The sequence below is a fragment of the Agelaius phoeniceus genome, chromosome 6 (genome assembly GCF_051311805.1).
Source record: "Agelaius phoeniceus isolate bAgePho1 chromosome 6, bAgePho1.hap1, whole genome shotgun sequence".
In the NCBI taxonomy this organism is placed as follows: domain Eukaryota; kingdom Metazoa; phylum Chordata; class Aves; order Passeriformes; family Icteridae; genus Agelaius; species Agelaius phoeniceus.
The window spans coordinates 27,122,639-27,142,572 of NC_135270.1; the positions used below are offsets into that span (position 1 = coordinate 27,122,639).

Genomic DNA, 19,934 nt, shown 5'->3' on the forward strand with positions numbered 1-19,934 from the left:
ATTGTGTAAGCTTCTGGAGAGCTGCAGTGATGAGTGAAGGAAGTCACTGGTGCTGTAAAGATGTAACAGGGGAGGTAGTTTTTGATTATGAAAACCTCTGGGCTTTGAATCTGTTCAGCTGTTTAAACATGCCAGATTGGAAGTTGCCTCCTTTCTGAAGTAAGCCCACTGTGTTTGTCTCAAATGGAGAGGAAGAGGAAATTAAGCTTTCCTCTTTAAGATACTGACCAGCTTTCCTGGTCATTATGCTTTCCTAATGTTAGGAAAGCATATTTACTTCCTCTTAGGGTTATCTTAGAATTGAAAAGATTTAAATTTTAGTAAGGTAAGCTGAGAGAAAAGACCTGACTTTGCCCAGTCTTTCCTATGCCTGGAATTTTTCCTTCTCTTTTGTCTTCACTTTTTATGATGTCCTCCCTGGAAACAGCAACCCAATGCTATCTGTGATTGCAGTCTCTAGTCAAGTGCCTGAAGACCAGAGCTTGCAGGGTTGAGTAGAATTAAGTGGTAACAGCTTAGGGCATTTTTGACTCAAAAAAGTCCAGACAGGGAGGAGTTCTTAATTCCAGAGAAACTTAATGCATGTTCCTGTCTATCCAGGGGAACACGCTTACTTGTTTTAACTGGGATTTCTTTATTGTGTTCTTTAGACAACTGTCACTCTCTTCATCCAATCTGACACTGGTTTCAAAGCCCATCGAGCCACCAACCCAGACCAGTCAGTTTACATCAAACCTGTTGAAAAATGACAGCAGCCATCCTGGTGACGCATCAGAGAGCAGCCAGCTCCTGGAGAATGTAAATTCAAATCGAGCTGCCTGTATGCAGAAGAAGCGCAGATCAGCTTTGGAGCCCAGCAGAGTTGGTATGGCTCCTGGACGGGTTATTGCCTCCTTTCCAGAAGGGCCTGTGAATGCAGTCATGAGGAAGGCACAGTCAGTGCATGACCTTGTGCATGAGGGTAAGCACACACATTGGAATGATGGTACCTGAGAATGAAATGGGGACGTCTCAGTGGAGGTTTTAAATTTAGCTTGTCTTTCTGCATTCTGAGCTACAGGCTTTACATGTCTTCTAAATCCTAGGCTGTCAAGGGAAAATATTTTAAATATTATTAATTAAAATATTATTTAATATTTTTAATTTGTCATGCAGATGCTGGTCTTCTAATTATCAGTGTCTGATATTTGTTTGACATATGTGGGAGAAGCACTGGCAAGGGTGAAATAAAGTATTAGCAAAAATATTCTCCCTTGCTGTGGGTGGTTGCTCCAAGCTAAGCCTGAAGGGTGGGGAGGAGAGAAAGAGGGAAGAGGCAGTAACTGAGAGCTTACTGTATCCATGCCCACTGTGTGAAATAACTATTTTTGAAACAAGTAACTCAATAACGGTTAATAAGTTTGTTTAAAAAACCAAAAAAAAAACCCCACATGATCACCACAAGGGCATATATCAGTTTTTGCCTGCTTCTTCTGGCCTCTCTGTTAAGAGTCACAGTGGTCCAAGGTCTTCTGACCATACATGTTAAGAACAAATCTCTCTCATGAGGAAAGCAGAATTGTCTGAGCAGGATGAGGGATGGCAAAAAAAGAAAGCTGTTGAGGCTTGGTGATACTAACCTGAACACGTCTCACAGGGGCTGAGCTGAGCCATGTTAAATTCCAATTTAGGAATTCACTGCAGGCTCTTGTCTATTTTTGGTATGTTTATCTGTTTAATTTTCACAGATAAGGGGCCAGGAGTGATATCCTCTGCCAAGCAGCGTCCTCAGACTCTTTTGGTGGTTGAGAAGGATCCCAGACCTAACAATTGCAGGGTGTTATCAGCCAGTATGTTGAAGATGGATGGATCTGGAGCTCTGCTGGCCAAAGATGTCAGGGCTGCAAAACCAAAGTCCTACATGAACCCCACAACCAGCTTCCGAGCTAAGATGTCAAGGAGCATATCTGTAGGGGAAAATCTGTACCTTGGTTGCTCCACTGAAATGTTGACTGATGGGAGGACTAGCCCTCCAGTGACAGAGAAAACACAATTTAGTTCCACATCAGATGCTGAGAAGATTAAGCTGCCAGTGAAAGAAAACGTTCCAGTGAAACCTGCACTCCAGCCAGTTGTAAACTGCTCATCTCCCAAGTCCTTCCACAGCAAGTTGGCATCATCAAACCGAGCACATCTGATTCTTGACATTCCCAAGCCATTGCCTGATAGACCCACACTGGCCTCCTTCTCACCCACTACCAAAGCAAAAACCCTGCTTGAGCCACAGTCTCCACAGTCACCTGCTGGGGCCTCCAAAAAGAAACCCTCTTTTCCTGAGGTCCGAACCTCCAAGAGGGAGAATCAAGCTGCTGGGTTTCTCGTTCCTGGTAGAGAGGTCTCAACAGGGCTTGCTAAGGAGAGCCCAGTGGATTATCCAGTCTCGAGGACAGATTGCCAGGATGAGCCAGGGGTCACTAGTCTAAAACTGAGGGAAGTGTCAGAGGGCCAGCAGCTAAGGTCTCCTGAGAGCACACTGCCCAGGGGCAGGGAGCGGATCACCGGCATCGCATGTGTGCTAGACAGCCAACCTGGACTTTGCCCACTAGACCCCATCAGGCCCAGGTCTCCTACAGCTATAACTGCCTCGGCACAGGTCTCAGGTGTGCATGGATACCCATCTCTTATCTTCCCCCTTCTGTCTCCTGTCTTTGTGAACCGCCTCACGATCCCATCACATTTCTTTACGTCCAGCTTCTGGCCTGTCTCGTCCTGTCTGCACCTGTCTCGTTCCATAAACCATCCCCTCAATGGTGAGACACTTCTTCAATCTAACATCTTTTTCTCAGTCTTTAGTTTCCATTTCCTCTGGGTCTTATGTCTGACAGTCCTTCTTACCTGGTTTTGTAGACCTCAGAATTGTCATGATTTTAGTGATTTAGCTGTACAATTACCTCTAGGGGCTCAAACCTCTTTGTGGTGAATGCTGAAAGCTCATATGCTGGGAACCCCCTGAAGTATGTAGGTCACATTCCTCACCCTCCTCTTGGAGCACATTTGGCCAGCAAATGAAGGTATAGGCCAACATGTACTAACAGAACCAAGCAAGCACAGGTAATACTGGCAGTGAAGTTATGCCAAGCAGCTCGAAGTTTCCTTTGTTAATATGCAAGTGTGCAGGGTCCAGAAAGGTTTGCATACAATTTTCTCCCATGAGATAAAGTTCATGAAAGTGAGCTCCTTGCTGTAGCTACCTGTGAGAGCAAGCAGGTTTTTGTGCTGTTATCACTCTGCTTTGAGGACATGTCTGCAAACTGAGTATGTGCAGGGTTTGAACATAAAAAATGTGCATTAATTTTTGGATTATCTTTAGTTTGGAGAAAAAGATACAAGACGAAAAACTTTCATCTACTGAAAACAGCTCTAAGATCTCTTACAGGTCTCAGTTTAAGGTAATTCAGTCAAATGAAAACTAGCAGATAAGTTCAAATTGAAGCAGGAATCCTGCCCTCCAAGGCAGGAAAACCTCCAGAGTTTGGGGCACTGTTTAGTTCCACATCATCTCCTGAGGTTTTTCTTTTGTGTCACAATCAGAAAGGAAATACACCTTTCTGAGCTGTGTATTAGAAAGCTGAATGTTAACCACTGCACTGATAGCTTCTACCTTAAGGGGCTATACAGCTTTTATCCCTTTTGTTATGCTGTTCTTACTCATATCTGAGAAGGGATAGCTCTGTAATCCTGTGATAGATGCCTTCTGTGGTGCCAGGCTGTTACACCATTCATTGGAATGGTGCAACACAATATGGTTAAGCACAATATTTATGCACCGAAACATTGCAGAAGGTTTAATCTGATTTTGATGCACTGTTATTTTTCTTTTTGCATTTCTAGAGAGATCAAACACCTTAAGATTGAAGCACTATTATGTAAAACAGGAAATGTGATATTTTGTCAAGGGACCTGCAGTTATCATACCATTGCTGCTCTGAAGAATAGTGAGTGCAACTGAAATTTTCAGACCCTCCCCCTACAGGGATGAGATTTTTTCTAGCTCCAGATGCAACCTGAAGCTGTGGAATCACATTCTACAGCAGAATTTTACTTGTCTGTGCTCTTTAGGCTGAGTTTTCTCTTCTAGATTTGCGAATCAGGCTACATAGCAAATGGTTTTTGGTCAGTTTGCAGAATTAACACAGGTAGCACAGATAAAGATTTTCAGTATTGATTTTATTTTTTTTTAACAACTCCCAAGACATAGCACACCCTGACAGAATATTTAACATATTTAACAGCATCCTTTAGTGAGTTAGAATGATATAGCACTGTGGATCGCAATTTTTTTTTTCTCAGTAGGCAGCTGTCAGCCTTAAGCTTCTTGCAGACCACATTTCCCAAATTTTTAGTGGTAGATGCTGGAAAAGCTGTTTAGATCCAAGTTGGCTATTGCTGTGAACAACTCACTGTGGCTCCTGGGAATCACGTGGCAGTTTAGATGAAAACTGTAGGGTTGATAGAGACTTGTTCTGCTTCTGACTTGCACTGCAGCTTTGGATTTCCACCTAATTTTTCTGTCCTTCAACTTCCCGCTTGTATAACAGCTGCAAATAAAAAGACTTCATTGTACTTATTAAAGTGTTTTGACATCTACAGTTAAGATGCTGTAGATGTGCTTAGTACTGTTGCTGTGTTTAATATTCTCTGCTGATTTCTGAAGAGCTCTGCTCTGCACACCCGAGAGGCAGAAAATGCCTGTTACTTAAGCATTTATATTAGGTTTTGTGATCTTTCTCCTGACTGGAGCCTCCCAGAGCTGGAGACCAGCATAAAAACAATGATCAGAGGAGAAATCCAGAAAAGAGAAATGAGAAGAAACAGCTGGGTTTCAAACATAAAGAGGAAAGGAGGGGGGCAGAAATCAAGAATCTTGGATTGCACTGAAGCCCACTGTCCTCAGACTCCATGGGTGATTTAGGATCAAAGGATGCAGATGAAGGATTTGTTCTTGCCCTTTTGTTCTTTGTGGATGTTTTTTGTTTATATATAAGTAGATGTTTTTCTAGCTGTATTTGTTCATGCATCATCGAGATGTATTAATAAAATTAGCTTAGGTCCTCTCCAGTCTTTTCAAAGATGGTGTTCTTAGAATTGCAGACGTTACAGTGCTAATGTGATGAAATTTTGGGCTTGGGTAACTGAAGAAAGTTGAATGTCCTTTGTCCAGGCCTTTGCAAATTGAAGATTGTGTTTGTGTGTCTATGTCTTTGTTCATGGTTTATGTATAACTCATGAAAGTGTTTATTGTAAAAAGATTGCAGGCCTTCAACTCATGTTTTGGAGATAATATCTGATGGGGACAGGCAGAAGATGCTGTCCTTCAGTTGCTTGCTTTTATTTTTTAGATTTGGATTATCCCCAGTGTATGTTATGTGTTGCTCAGCAATGCAATTCTGTTCTGAGTTTGCTTGTCACAGCTCCTCTGGAACTCAGTCCTCACTAGAGAAAATTGCAATAATTCAGAACAATCCATCATGCTCTGTGCTTTTAATACGCTGTGCAGAAGGATGTGTGAGGGGAAGCTTATAGATTTCTAACTAAGTAGAAGCTAAATTAGAGGCTCTTTGGATCAGGCCCTCATGCCTCTGGAAGCCCTCATGCAAACATGGTTTTAATTGTAATTGGAAATCACATGGGTATTCTGTGACTGTAAAAAAATGTGCAATTTGAGGAAAAACATTGCTGACTTTGGAGAGTCTAAAGACTGGAAAAATAGGGGTGTTTGAAGCAAGCAGCATGTCTAGTTAGTATGAAGGAAAGTTCATACAGAATGTGCCTATTTAATAATTTGCTCAAACCAGCCCTAAATATTGAATGATAAGTTGTGTGTGTGAGATGTTTCAGATATGCATTAAAAAGCCTGTTTTCTTACCAAACTGTGAGGTTGTGGATAGTGGAGTGTCTGTGCCTTACCTTGTGCTTTTATGTTTTCTTCCCTCCAGAGTTGGGCATCAGCATAGAGCAGTGTGAGCACGTGGTGTCCGAGCTCCAGGACAGCATGCGCAGAGCCCTTCACCTCTACCGCAGGGTGAGTGACTGAGTGACCTCACACACGGACTCTGCTATGGTAGCTGGGCTTTACAGCCCACAGGCATTTTATGCTGATGTAAGTGCTTGCTGCCTCAAGGTGTTCTCTTGACTGTGTGTTCAGTGACACAAGCTGCCTGGCTGTCCACTTGACTGCACCTTCAACTTGAACCAGGAGCTCCTGATTTCCAGTTCTTGGGTTTTCCAATGGTTTGTTATGGTACTCTGAGCAAATCAATTAGGTTTCCAGTCTGTTTAGCCTATCTGTAAACTGAAGATAACAGTATGCTCTTTTTCAAAGGGATATTAGGGAATTAATTAATGGTTATACACTATTTCAGGGATATGAACTATTACAGGAGCTTTGAGTTTTATTACCCCATTTGTTCTTTGTCTTTGATGCCTGGGAAAAGGATTAGCAAATGTGGGATACCATGGGAATCCAGCTGTGAGAAGAACATGCAGCTGTTCACATGTTCCTCTCACCTCTATACCAGAGCTACATGCAGAGCAATATAACAGCTCTTTGTTCCTTTTCTTACCACTGATCTGTCAGGTCTCCTGCAATGAGTGTGAGACTTTGATGGTGAGCATCTGCCACATGGTCCTCTGCAGCACTTGCATTAGCTCTCTGACCTTGCTCTGTTCCTGGGACCAGCTGCATTTGGCAGACAGGAGGGACTGGAGACTGTGGCCCTGTGCTGCCGCTGGGAAACACATTACCTCCTTAAGCTCACTATAAGGGGAACACTGCCCAAAAATGTGCTTCCCATCTCTGTCCTATTGGACTAATGCCTGTGGATTTTGTGCAGCTAGGGAGTATTGGATGCATGTCCTGCTATATGTCTAAATAGGCAGTCTCAAATGTTGAAGAAAAGTAGACTTGATTGGTCTGCAAGTCTTTATGGCTTTACTTCCCTCAAGGGCTCAAATTGCTTACTTGGTGCTCTACCTGAACCCCAATGCATTCCTTGTTTTCCCCTCCTCTTTGTTTTCAGGTACTAAATGATACGGAATCTTCTACTGACAAAGATAAAATAGCAGGCCTCCTGACAGAAACATTCTCCTCCATGAAGAAAGAGTTGGACTCTCTGAAGGATGCAGAAGAGCTTCCAAAAGACAAGGAGGCACTGGTGAAGCCACAAGATAACACTAGCCCACTGAATGAGGGATGCGGTGCCAATCTACCGAGTCCCAAGAGTTTGGGAGATGAGCAGACACTCGCTTTGTTGGAACAGTACTCGGAGCTATTGCTGCAAGCTGTGGAACGACGCATGGACAAAAAACTCTAAGAGGGGTGGCTTTCAGGTGTTTGTGAATACACAGAAATAATCGCAAGAAGAGGACCACAGAGAGAGCTTCAGACCAATGCTACCATCAGCTGGTCAAGGGCTGGTGGAGATACCTTTATAAATTGATTTCCTCAGGCTCCAACAACTTGTTCCAATTCTTAGCAATGTGCTGGCCACAGTTTTAATATTTGTTTCCCAATGGTCTTCAACTTCCAAGACTTCTAAACAAAGTCTTGAAAGAGGAGTTTGGAGAAATTGCCTTGAAATTTCTTCATAGCCAGGAGGTCAGGATGTTTGACATCTAAAAATACAGGGAAAATCCAGTTTATCCAAGAAATTCTGAACTGCTGACTAAAAGCAAAGGTTGATGTGAAGCCAATCCCTTCCTCTCCAAGACTTCATAAGAATCAAGAATCAGACTTTTTATGGGTTTATTTATTAATTTATTTCTCTTGACTGTTGCTCTATGCCACGTTTGTGGCTGTTACCTTTGTCCTTTAAAAAAACTGTCAGTCCCTTTGCCATATCCCAGCGAGAAACAATCTCTGTATTATAAATCCCCAACAGGGAGACAGGCTGGAGTGTCTGTGCAATTAATGAACTGTTCTCTGCTTAGATCTTTTCTTGCTGTTCTTGCTTTTCCTCCCTTGGTTTTGTTCCTTGTAATCCTGCTGTTGTTATGACAACCCTGTCTGCTTTCCTATTGTGTCAAAATAGTCCCCACACTGTATCTTATCTGCATTCACCTCCAGGGAAAGGCTGTGTATCCCTTGGGCCATGCTTTGGAGATTACTTTATGAATTCATCAGTGGTATTTTTAATCTGGAATTTGAATACTTCAGACTGGGTTTTCTGCAGACATTTTAAAAATTTGATTTAGATACAATACAAAAGTTTATTTCAGCCAGTTTTCATGATTAGGAATTGGATATTGAGTTTGTTACTATTTATTTTTGGAGAAGTAACATGGAAAAGCTGGTTTCCATCTCATACAGTGTCACTATGGGATTGAGAGATCTTCAGTGCCATGGCTCATCTGTGTCATTTGTTCATTTCACTGTGATAGGAAAATGTTTTCTCCTTGCCTTTACATGAAAACAGAACATTTACATCACAAGAAAGCTGGGATTCTTTTACCTTTTGTAAAGCTATTTCAAAACCCCTCACAAAATTATTTCCTAAGAACTTCAAATGAGATATTTTGGGGTGTGAGGACCTCCATTTCCCCTGCCTCTAGCCCCTTTGCTTTTAATGAATTTCTGGTCTGAGAAACAGAATCTTCTCTTCTTGCATTTGTATGTGCAATATTCTTCTTGCCCTGTGGAGCTTATCTAAACCCCTGCTAACTTGTGTCTATTGTGGCTTAAAATTGTCCAGTGATGTTTTTTAGGTCAATGATATAAGCTAAGAAAAACAATTTTAAACCAATGAAATTCTTCAGCACCTTCTCCCTTACTCCCACTCCTTCTAACAACAGGGGAAAATACGCAAAATGTTTTATTTCTTGCATCTCCAGTCTGTCTTGCATTTATTTTAAGGCAGAGCAGTGTAATCTGAGTTCATAAAACTAATGCAAGCAACAAGAATTTGGTGGGAGAGAGACTGCTACCATCTGTGGAAGTCAGTCAGAGGCAGCCAGACTGCAACACTTGGTTACAGAGGTTACAGGGTGGAAGCAGGTTTTTTCATTTTACTGTCCTGGCTGCTGTTTCTCTGAAACGCTGTGGCACTTGGAAATGTGGTCTGTTGACTTCTCTTTCTGTGACTGCAGATCTGCGGTGCAGCCTTTTTTCTGCTGGTCTGGCCAGACTGGCATAGGACAACCTGTTTCTCCTGAGTAACTGTAGGGCTGATAATCTGCAGTTCTGTCTCTCCCCTAACAGGTTTGCTGCCTGATCACTGCTGTGTGCTTCAGGACATGGCAGTATGGGAAACATTTTGAGAGCTTTCGAGCTCCTTCTGCCTGTAATTGAAATCTGCTTAAACATGTTTCAGGTGTCCTTGCTAACCTTTCCTTCCATGGGCTTGTACTGAAACTTTAAAGGGGTTATTTTCTAGTCCCTTCTCTGCACTGTATTCTGCTGAATCAGCTGGTGTGCTCAGTCCCATGGGCAGCTTCTCTTGCACAGACAGGTTTTGCAAAGGAAGGCAAATTGGAAACCAGAGAGGAAGTTTCTGGCAGTGAAAAGGTGAGCTGGAGAGGCCATGAGTGGAATGTGTGATAACAGTCATGTTGGGTCTGTGATGGGAGTTAGTGTGGGTCAAGCTTGCTTTTGAGGTGACCAGTACCTCCACTTTCAGACTGTGAACATATGTCCTGGTATACAGGGAATTTCTTGCTGTACTGGGGCCACAAGACACTCAGGAAAAATAGCAGCCCCTTGAACCCAGTTATATTTTGGTACTGTTGATAATGGTTTGAGGGTCCTTTATAGTACTTCCTTGTGCAATTTTATACCATTTTATTATTTAAACATTGAGGTAGTGACAAAAAGGTCAGAGATGATACAGAAGAGCCAAGTGGTGAGAATGAAATGACCATGAAAGTAAAGGACAACAACCAGCCAACCTGGCATAGAGATATGAAACAAAGCTCCTTGGAAATAAGTTGTGTGAAGCAAATCTGATTTTTAAGCTGATCAGAGTGGGTTTTGTTTCCTGGAATGGATTTTACTTTGGATCATGGCTGTATACAGGAAACCAGAGGTAAAATCTGATCAGAATGATGGCAAGAAAAGTGTTGGGCAAGTAGATCAGTTGGAGAATGGTTGTGTAGTTTAACATAAATTTAGAACAGTGTATGTAGGAGACTCGGGAAAACAGTAGAAGTAGAGATGATCTTGGTCTGTAGAACACCATTTGGCCAATACCTGTGAATGATACAATACCAAAAGGCTTCAGGAAAGTAGATATAGGACTTGGAGATGGTGATCTGTAATTGAAGGATGAATGGGAAGGAGTTGGTTTTTAAATATGTTCTGTTGAGCCTCTTGCTTCTTCTCTTGCAACTGTTCTCTAAACAACTATTTTTTTTCTTAAATGGCAAAGTCCTGAGCTGCTTGTTCAAGGCTTTGATATTTTGAATTGATTAGAAGCCCAGTAAAGGAGATGCTGGTGCCACAAGTTTGTTGCTCAGAGGGGTGTGGGGATAGTGTTGCTCTTTTTAATTTAAGACTGATCTAACTAATTGTTCCCTGCTAACTTCCTATTGCTGGCAGTAGGAAATATTCCTAAAACCTCTAGTTAACAGAACAAAAAGAGCATAAATGCTTTGCATTTGCACCTTGTGAACATGTTTCACTACAGGCTGTCCATTGGGCCAGGTAGAGAAATAATGAATGGTAACTGCCTGGGAAGTCAAGAGGCTTGTCGGAGGAGGTAATAAATTTTAGTCTATCCCTCTTAATGGTTTGTGATCCCTCTTACTGGTTTATGTGGGTGTTAGCATAGGCACAGCAAGATACCTGTATTACGATAAGTTATTTGTTTAACATAAAGCCTGAAAAAATAATTTGGATCTACCTATTCTCTTTACATATATTTTCCCTTCTTCAACCCAACATTCCTGGTCAAAATGAGAAGTTTTAGGTTTCTTTTCCATCTTGCAAATAGTACTGCTTTGCCTGTGGAGCCCCTCAGTTTGTTTAAGGGCTCTCTTGAATTGGGACAGTAGGAAGGGCTGCAACCTGAAAGGGCAGCAAACTGTTGTATTTTCTGCTGCAAGCAGATAACACCTTCATCCTCCCCATACCTCAGCAGCACTCAGGAGCTGTGTGTATGGGCATCCACCTTTCTTCCACCTCCTCTCTCAGGTTGTCCTCTCCTTTCCCATGCCACCTCCCAGGTGATGACTGGGGCATGGCCTTACAGCAGCCCCCTCCCCAGCCTACCTGTTTTTCAGACTTCATCATGACTCAGAGGAATTGGGACGTTTCTTTCTGGGAGTAGAAACATACCAACTTAATTTTTTAAGAACGAATATGTATATACTTATATATAAGGAAAAGAAAAAAAGAAATACAGGTATTTAAACACCCTTGGTAAATTCATGCATGTATACAATGTCTTCTCCCCAGCCCGTTGGATGTGCAGCATCCAGGACACTAAATGACAAAAACCTCATGAAATGATAGACAGGTCTTCTAGCAGCCCCCCGAGAGAGCAGGTGGGTACCCTTCTCTGGGTAACTGCGGCGTGTCCCATGTTTCAGGTCGTGCGTATGAAGGACATGGGGCGGCTGGGGCTGTGCTCGTGTCACACGGGGACCCGCGCGGGGCAGCCGCGCTCGGAACAAGCCATGTGTGCCCCGCGCGTCCTCCTGCGCCCGCGCTTCGGGCAGGGCAGGCATCTCCTCACCCCTGTCCCCCTCCTGCACTGCCCTTTTCCTTCATTCCTCTGAAACACAAACAAAAAACCCTTCCTGCTTTATTTATAAATGCGTGTTTTTATACTTTCGGCTTTAGGCAAAATAATACTTTGTCTTTTTTTTTAATTATTATTTCGGAAAAGAATTTAAAATTCTTTTTTTGGTTGGTTTTTTTTTGGTTTTTTTTTTGTTTTGTTTTGTTTTGTTTTTGTTTTTTTTTGTTTTTTGCACTGTGAGGCTCCCCCGGGAGCTGTTTTTAACTCTGTATCCATTTGTACTTCGTGTCTTAAACTGTTTCAATAAAAACGTGACCATTTGTTACTGCGCTGCGCGACTCACTGGGGCATTGCGCCCGTGGTTCGTTTTCCGGGGGAAGGGGCGGGCAGGGGGCGGGAGCAGGCGGGGCCGGTCGCTGCGGGGCCGGGCTGTGCATGGCGGAGGGCGCGGCGCTGCGGGCCGTGAGGGGCTGCCTGGCCGCCTTCCCGCGGGAGGCCCGCGGTGAGCGCCGGAGCGCGGAGCGGGGCGGGGGAGGCCGCGGTGACCCCGCCCGGGGCGGGCAGTGGTGCTGGGCCGGCCCCGCCGCCGCCCCGGGGCCCGGCCCGCCCGGTGCTGCCGCCTCAGCGAGCGGCAGCGCCGTGGGGCCGTCAGCGGCACCCACTGCGCTGCCGGCATGTGGTAGTTCCGAGGTCAAGGTGAAGCAGAAAGGCCCCGGCGAGAAGAAAGCGAAACTCGAGAAAACGGTCCTTTAATGGTTGTTTCTCTTTGTATAAAGTAGCAAAACAAAGCACTATTCCAGCTTCCAAAATACCATTCTGTGGTATCACCTCTGTATGGGAGGTGCACTTCCTATGGCACAGGCCCTTTGGCCCTTTATCCTCAGGCGCTGGCCTAAGGTTTCCATCCGGCTCTGAAAGCGCCCTAACACTCTCTGGGCTTTAGTAGAGGGATTCTGGATCCGTGGAAAGCGCTGCTTGGTGTCAGCGTGGTGAGGCGCGTGAAGCCCGTGTGCTGGAAGGAGGCGCTTGTCCCGGGATGCTGAGTAACACTGTTTATTGTTTGCCTGGACAGAGCTGGGCTGGCCGGAGTCCGTGCCCTGTCTTGATAGGCCTCCGTCCCCGCTGGAGTTCTATCGAGAGTGGGTGAGTCCGAATAAACCCTGCGTAATCCGCAACGCCATCAGCCACTGGCCAGCTCTGAAGAAATGGACCTCAGCATACCTCAGGTATGAGCGAGCTGTGGAGCAGGACTGGTGTTCAGTTTTGGGTGACCTCACCAAAAACCCCTTGGTTAATCTTTGCTTTTATTTGCAAGTTTAGCCCAGATTCCTTCCTGTTTCTGGCTGAAGGTGCTCAGTCTTCCCAAGGTCAGGTGTGTCTTCCTTGCACACACACTGCCCTCCCAGTTGCAGCCAGGAGGGTGGATGATGTGGCTGTGTGCAGCCAACAGACTTAGGCTATTGAAACCCACACAGCTGGAGTGGGGCTGTAATGCTCTAAGAACAGACTCTTGTTTGTGACTGAGCACACCTTGTTTTCTTCAAAAAACTAAAGGGTGAGCATTTTAATAATGACTGAAATTTTAACAAAAAGTCTTCTTTTAAGAGAGGATTTGTGGTTAGACCTAGTATCTGTGAGTCAGATTCTGTGGGGTTTTAAGGTAAATATCTCATGGAACTAAGGACTATTAGCCTCATGGGGTGTGTATCTATCAGTTTCTGTCCACCCCTTCTCCCTGCTCAGATGCTTTTTCAGAACATGTGAACCCGTGGATTTGGCTGAGTTTAACAGCTACAATAATATCAAGCTCTGCCATGACTGGTGAAAAGAAGTGGCCAAAGAGGACCACTGCATGGAGGAAAAGGGAGATCCCTTGTGAGCGTACCTGTTAGGAGAGAATTCAGAGAGGAAAAAGAAACTAGAGTTGCCTTGACTGCAGGGAGCAGTTGGAGCAGAATGCTGGAGTCCTTACCACATAGCAGAAAATCTGATCTAGAGACACCCATCCATGGAATGACAGGCATCTTATTTTTGCTGCCCTTGAAGCATGTTTTTAAAATAACCAGTATGTTATATGAGAACTAATTGCAGGCCTGGGTATAAACCTTTTGATTTGTTTTGCAGGGAGGTGGTAGGTCCCAAGGTGGTGAGTGTGGCAGTGACACCAAATGGTTATGCAGATGCAGTGTTTCAGGACCGTTTTGTCATGCCAGAGGAGCGCCAAATGCCTTTCATGGACTTTTTGGACATTGTGGAGAAGAAAGTGACCTCTCCCAATGTATTCTATGTGCAGAAGCAGTGTTCAAACCTCACTGAGGAGTTCCCTGAACTTGTCTGTGATGTGCAGCCTGACATACCATGGATGAGTGAGGCACTGGGTAAACCCTCAATTTCTCTCATATTCAGTAAATATTTTGCATGGAGCTTTAAAACAATCACACACATTTAAAACAATTCACTACATGGTGAATACTTGTTCTCTTTCTGAATGCCACAGCTCAGTTTGGTTTCATCCTCTTAGGAAGCAGAAGTGGTAAAATACCTAATAGAGTAATCCAAGTTTTGGGGTTGGATTACTCTGAAATCAGTATGTTGTGTAATGGGACCCTCACAGCTGAAAAGAGGTTGTGTAACACTTTACATTGAGTGGCTTTTCTTTGATCTAGAGTTATGTTTTGGCTTAGTGTTCACAGTGTAGAAGGAGGTTGCTGTTGTTCACAGAGTGCTATTTGCCATGAAATCTGTCATAGTTATGAAGGAAGTTATAGGACAGAAGTTTTAAAAAAAGGATGATTTGTTATTGTCATCATATTTCTTTTCTCTAACTATACAGGGAAGAAGCCTGATGCTGTGAATTTCTGGCTTGGGGAGTCAGCTGCTGTGACATCTTGTACGTATCCTATGGCAGTGTAAATCTTCTGGTGGTTTCAGCACAAATTTAAGCTGGCTTGTTTTGAGTTAGTGGCTCAGGAGAATGGTGTGGTTTTTCTGACAGGGCAGTTCTATTTTAACTTAAATGATTTTTTTTGCATTCTTTATTCTGCCCTTCTGCAGCCTCCTGCTGCAGTGTCTCTGGATGCATCTACCTGACATTGTGTCAGGCAAAGCACTGACATTTTGCTTCATTGAATGCATTTGCTACAGCATGATATTGTGACTTTCCACTGGCTGCAAGAGGAAGAAGCAGTCTGATAATAATAGGGAAAGCTGATAACTTTCAGTTTACTGTAGTTTCTGCTGCAGAGAAGGAAATAGCTATGTTATTCTGTTTTTCTCCCCATTTCTCTTTTTTTTCTCAATCCTAGTACATAAAGATCATTATGAGAACTTGTACTGTGTAGTATCTGGAGAGAAATATTTTCTGCTGCATCCACCAAGTGACCGTCCCTTCATCCCATATGGTACATCATTTTGCTGTGCAATGTGTCTGAAGGCTGGAAGGAGGACAGACTAAAACACTGAGAGATGTGAAAAAAGGAAACAGTGGTAACATTTTGATGTTTATGCAGTGTTATGCTTTCAAGTGTGAACAGAAATCTCTTCTACTTCAAGCTGCAGGTAGTTTGTAATACAAATGTTATTCTGAAGCCAGGTTTTCCAGTCCAGTAAAGTAATGAGCTCATTGGTTCACGTCTTGATCCTGTGTCCAGTTCTGGGCCACTCAGTTCAGGCAGGACATTTAGATACTGAAGTGAGGCAAGAGAAGGGCATTAAAGCTGGTGAAGGTTCCAGAGAGTAACTCCTATGAGGAGCAACTGAGGGAGCTGGCCTTTTTTAGCCTGGAGAAAAGGAGACTCGGGGGGAACATATGACTCTCTAGAACTCCTGGAAAGGAGGTTGTACCCAGATGGGGGTCAGGATCTTTTGCCAGGCAACCAGTGACAGAAGGAGAGGTAATGGTCTCAAGTTGTGGCCAGAGGAGGTTTAGATTTGACATTGGGAGGAATTTCTTCACATAAATGTGATTAGATATTGAAATGGACTGCCCAGGGGAGTGGTGAAGTCATGTGCCTGGAGGTGATTTAGGAAAGACTGGATGTGGCACTTAGTGCCATGGTTTAGTTGATAAGGTGGTGTTCAGTCATACCTCAGACTTGATGATCTCAGGTGATCTCAGATCTCATATCTTGATGTCTTTGCCAACCTAATTGATACTTGTGGCAGTCTCTTCAGCTTTAGAATATTTAAATTATTTAAGTATATTGTCAGTGTTGTAGCATGCCATCTTTGTCGTTGTACAGGTTTGGATTCTGCTTACCTGCTTTTCTCTAGGAAAAAAAAAAGCCAGGAAGCTAAAATATTACTTGTATTGAAATATCCAAGTTACTAACTGAATCTCTGAAAACTGAGAAATGAAGAAAGAGATTCTTATGGCAGTGTTGCTTCACACTGCCTATTTTCTGTTTCTTTATGTGCACAGCAGTAGTTATTGTTACAGTGTCATCTAAAAGACAGACAGCTTAACTATACCTCGTAAGACTTAATTTTCCCATTCCTTGGCTTTCAAACCATCAGACTAAGTGAATGCAGAGTGCTCTATGATGGAAATATAATTTTGGTTAGATGTGTGCTGCTACAATATTTTATTTATACTGTTTTTATTTTGTTTACAACCTTGAAGTCATAGAATCATAGAATGGTTTGGGTTGGAAGGGACCTTCAAGATCATTGAGTCAATGCCCCTGCCATTCAAGAGACCAAATCACTCAAAGCTCCATCCAGCCTGACCTTGAATACTTCCAGGGACAGGGCATCCACAACTTCTCTGGGCAATCTGTTCCAGTGCCTCATGACCCTCATTGTTCAAAATTTCTTCCTAATATATATAATCTAAATCTACCCTGTCTCAGTTTGATACCATTAACCCTTGTCCTGGCCTTGGTAAAAAGTTCTTCTCTGTCTTTCTTATAAGCCCTTTTTAGGTACTGGAAGTCCAAAGTGTGGTTTCCTCAGCCCCCTGTCTTCTCCAGGCTGAACAACCCCATCTCAGCCTTTCTTGGACAGGTGGTGTTGTATGTATGTGAATGTATGAAATATATGTGTGTTATAGGAGTCCTACTTTGTAAAACAAATTACTGTTAAAACACAGAACAGAGATAATGCTTACATTTCATAGTGTGTAGTAAAAACAGAATTCCATGTTTTTGAGCATTAGGTTAATTAATAGAGAGAAACTGTCTGAAGGGAGGGCTTAGAAAACCACATGTGCTGAAGCAATGAAAGAAAAGCAACCAACAGTATCTGAAGCAATTGATGAGCCCTGTCAATTAAAATTAGAAATGAAAGACTGGCCACAAGTCACTAATAACTCTTGTGAGTGCTTCTTTGGTAGACTGACCTAAGTATAGAATGATATGTAAGTCAGGGGTGCATTTATGCCTTCTGAAAAGGAAAGAAAACAGTTACTGGAACAAAATAGGACTGGGATACAAATGGGCTTGGAGGAGAATCAGTATTATTCAGACTGACTGCAAAAAAACTATATTAAAAACTGGATAAAATTTGAAATGGAAAAAGAGAAGGATAGTGAAAGTTGAAAGTGGTTTTGTCTTAATTTTTCTTGATGAAAGTGTGACATGCACTGCTGTTAGGTTCTCTGAATTGTCATTTAAGTCTTTGATCTGGTTCCAGAGCTCTATCAGCCAGCAACCTACCACGTATCAGAAGATGGTTCATTTGAAATTGTGGATGAAACTACTGCAGAGAAGGTAAAAAATTTATAGAGAATGCAGTTAATACAGTAGGGAGAGTCTGGGACATTGCTGAGCCCTCAAACTCAGCATATTGATTGATGTTTAGAAATCCTTCATTATTGGAAAGCAAATGCCCAGATATTTCACTTGTATTTTACTATTTGCAAAGGATACCCAGCTTCCAGAAAAATCTTTTACTGCACACCTGAAACAATTAATATAATTAAGTGTTGCATGGCACCAGACTTTAATAGATCCACTAAAGAACTTTTGAATGCATTGACAACAAAGGAATTGATTTCATGATGTCTGAAATAGACCCCTCTACATTCACTTTCTTTTGACCCTCTACTCAGGTCCACAGTCGTATCACTCAGTGCAGTAGAACATACCTGTCTGAATTAATAAGTTGTATTTTCTTAGTAGTAGCAATATTTATTTGATTAAAATGTTTAGATCTGGAAGCACTTTACAAATCTCAGTAGAATCTTAAGCCCTTGCCTTTTGCCTCTGCAAAGTGTGAGTAATGTTACAACAGAACTTGAACTGAGGCTTGTTCTCTGTTTCCAGAGTGGTGTGATGGAATCTCATTCCTGTAATTCAGAAAGGTTGGAATGCTGAAGTTTATAATTCTGTAGGGCAGAGAAAGAATTAATGCAGGCATGAGGGACTTCTCAGAGAGGAGGGATGTTTCAGCTGCTGGGAGTAAAAATTACACCAGAGAGCCTAAGAAGAAGAAAGGAATTTCTAAAAAGAGTGCTGCAGATAAAGTATTCAAGTGCTGAATGTAGGGGGAACAAGCAACTTCAGGGGCTGGAGGTGTTTTGAAAGTATGCCACGAGACTTCAGTTTCATGGATGACATTTATTGCCTTTTTCTAAATAGAAATGCATCACCGAAGGAGGCACATCTTTGCATCCTTGACCTATTCCCAATTGCATGTGGAAAGCTGTGTAGCTGTACATGTTTTGCTAGACAAAGTACATGTTTTGTAACCTAGTGAGTTTGATTATCAGTTGTTTTTCTGGAAGCTTGCTGGAATTTTTTGCCAGGGTCAGTACGATAGGCACACTCTTTTTCCTTTAGGTGCCCTGGATCCCTCTGGACCCCTTGAACCCTGATCTGGAACTGTATCCAGAGTATGCTCAGGCAAAGCCTTTGAAGTGTACAGTGAAAGCTGGTGAGATGTTATATCTACCTTCTCTCTGGTTCCATCATGTTCAGCAGTCACATGGCTGTATTGCAGGTAAAATAGACAGTATTTCCAGATACATTTTTGAACTATGATGGGTGTGCAGGTAGATATCCCACAGCAAAGCACCAGTAGAAGCAAAAGTTCCTTTAAGGTTTTCTACCTCTCTGCAGGAGGGAATAACAATCGTGACAGATCCCATGGGGCTGCCTCCTTGCAGCCTGTTTTGCTTATAATTCATAGCTTTGTTGACACAACATGGAAGATACTCTGTTTTCTTATGAGCTGAAATCTGTTCTGACCCAGTCTCTTACCTTGCTAATAGAGTTGTGTTTGTGTTACTGTTCCCCTGCACTTATCAAAAGTCTTTGTCATCACTTTCTTTATAGGATTTATCATAATCTCTCTATCCCTTTTTTTCTTCTCTCCCCAAGTGAATTCCAGAATTTTGATCAGTGCTCATTTGGTACATGTGGAGGGGTGGAGATGGTGCCAGGTATTATTGTTATGTTGTGCAAGTTTTGCAAGGTTTGAGGAAGAGAATTTTGTAAATCATTACATTCTAGACTTAAAATGTTTTTCCCTTTTCTTGTCTCCTCAGTGAATTATTGGTATGACATGGAATATGACATTAAGTACAGCTATTATCAACTACTAGATTGTCTCACAAAAGCTGTGAAAATGCCATAGCAAAGGTGGGAGACTCGAGCCTGTGATGTCTGTTGCTGATGTGATGCAATCATCAGCATCTGTGACTGGAGTACAAACGTGATTCCCCCAAAAAGAACTGAACATTAAATTACAGTCAACAATGCCTGCTGAACACATCATGGCTATTTTTCTTGATTTCAGAGTCCAGACCAATTGGCCAGATATTTTGGCTTGTAAGGAGAACTTTGATAATAGGATTTTTAGGCCTTTGCATGTTGCCTTGGTGATGGTGAGCAAAATAAAATGTGAAGGGAAATAATCCAGGTTTTGAAAATCTCAAAATGGAAGCCCTGACTATTTGTTCAGATCTACAGATTGTTTTCATTACAACCCAAGTGGACAAGGGAGGATCTGCTCTATGCATCAGGCTGCAACAGTCCAATCTATGCATTCTGCTTAAGGCAAAAGTATGTCCTGTTGTAATTATTTAAGCTCAGTGGCTGTGGTGTTTTGATGGTGAGAAACTACAATTTCTTCAATAAATAGGTCAGTTTAAACCTTATTTCTGTAATAATTTACTTTTTTTTTCCAAAGTAAACAATGGCTGAAGGACATCTAGGAGGACATGCAAAAGTCAATCTTGGCTATTTTCCAATAAAAAGCTACACATTTTTAGTGCTGTTT

The 19,934-nt window shown here is 42.6% G+C and overlaps 2 protein-coding genes across 9 annotated transcripts in view; both read left to right on the plus strand.

Annotated features, from left to right (window-relative positions):
- The window catches only part of MAPKBP1 (mitogen-activated protein kinase binding protein 1), a 100,806-nt gene extending 89,936 nt beyond the window's left edge, over positions 1-10,870 (plus strand). For all 5 annotated transcript variants that reach the window (XM_077180195.1, XM_054635227.2, XM_077180192.1 and 2 more), the window contains 4 exons: positions 651-961; positions 1,728-2,639; positions 5,976-6,061; positions 7,059-10,870. In XM_077180195.1, the coding sequence (XP_077036310.1) occupies positions 651-961; positions 1,728-2,639; positions 5,976-6,061; positions 7,059-7,352 (1,603 nt within the window). In that variant the 3' untranslated portion in view covers positions 7,353-10,870. The remainder of the gene's footprint in view (positions 1-650; positions 962-1,727; positions 2,640-5,975; positions 6,062-7,058) is intronic.
- Positions 10,871-12,108: 1,238 nt separating this feature from the next.
- Positions 12,109-19,925, plus strand: JMJD7 (jumonji domain containing 7). Of its 4 annotated transcripts, none has more exons than XM_054635309.2 (8): positions 12,109-12,216; positions 12,787-12,940; positions 13,839-14,092; positions 14,548-14,604; positions 15,020-15,115; positions 17,346-17,422; positions 18,494-18,653; positions 19,201-19,925. In XM_054635309.2, the coding sequence occupies exons 1-8, from the start codon at positions 12,150-12,152 to the stop codon at positions 19,287-19,289; spliced, it is 954 nt and encodes a 317-aa protein (XP_054491284.1). In that variant the 5' UTR covers positions 12,109-12,149; the 3' UTR covers positions 19,290-19,925. The 4 variants fall into 4 exon arrangements, with proteins under 4 accessions (XP_054491284.1, XP_077036319.1, XP_077036320.1 ...); XM_077180204.1 differs by lacking the exon at positions 19,201-19,925 and adding an exon at positions 16,627-16,730; XM_077180205.1 differs by lacking the exon at positions 19,201-19,925 and adding an exon at positions 16,627-16,718.
- The last annotated feature ends 9 nt before the right edge of the window (positions 19,926-19,934 follow it).

Coding starts and splice junctions, on each gene's coding strand:
- JMJD7 (XM_054635309.2), top strand. CDS start 12,150: ATGGCGGAGGGCGCGGCGCTGCGGGCCGTGAGGGGCTGCCTGGCCGCC. Junction 12,941..13,838: donor TGGACCTCAGCATACCTCAG/GTATGAGCGAGC, acceptor TTTGTTTTGCAG/GGAGGTGGTAGGTCCCAAGG. Junction 17,423..18,493: donor ATGAAACTACTGCAGAGAAG/GTAAAAAATTTA, acceptor TTTTTCCTTTAG/GTGCCCTGGATCCCTCTGGA.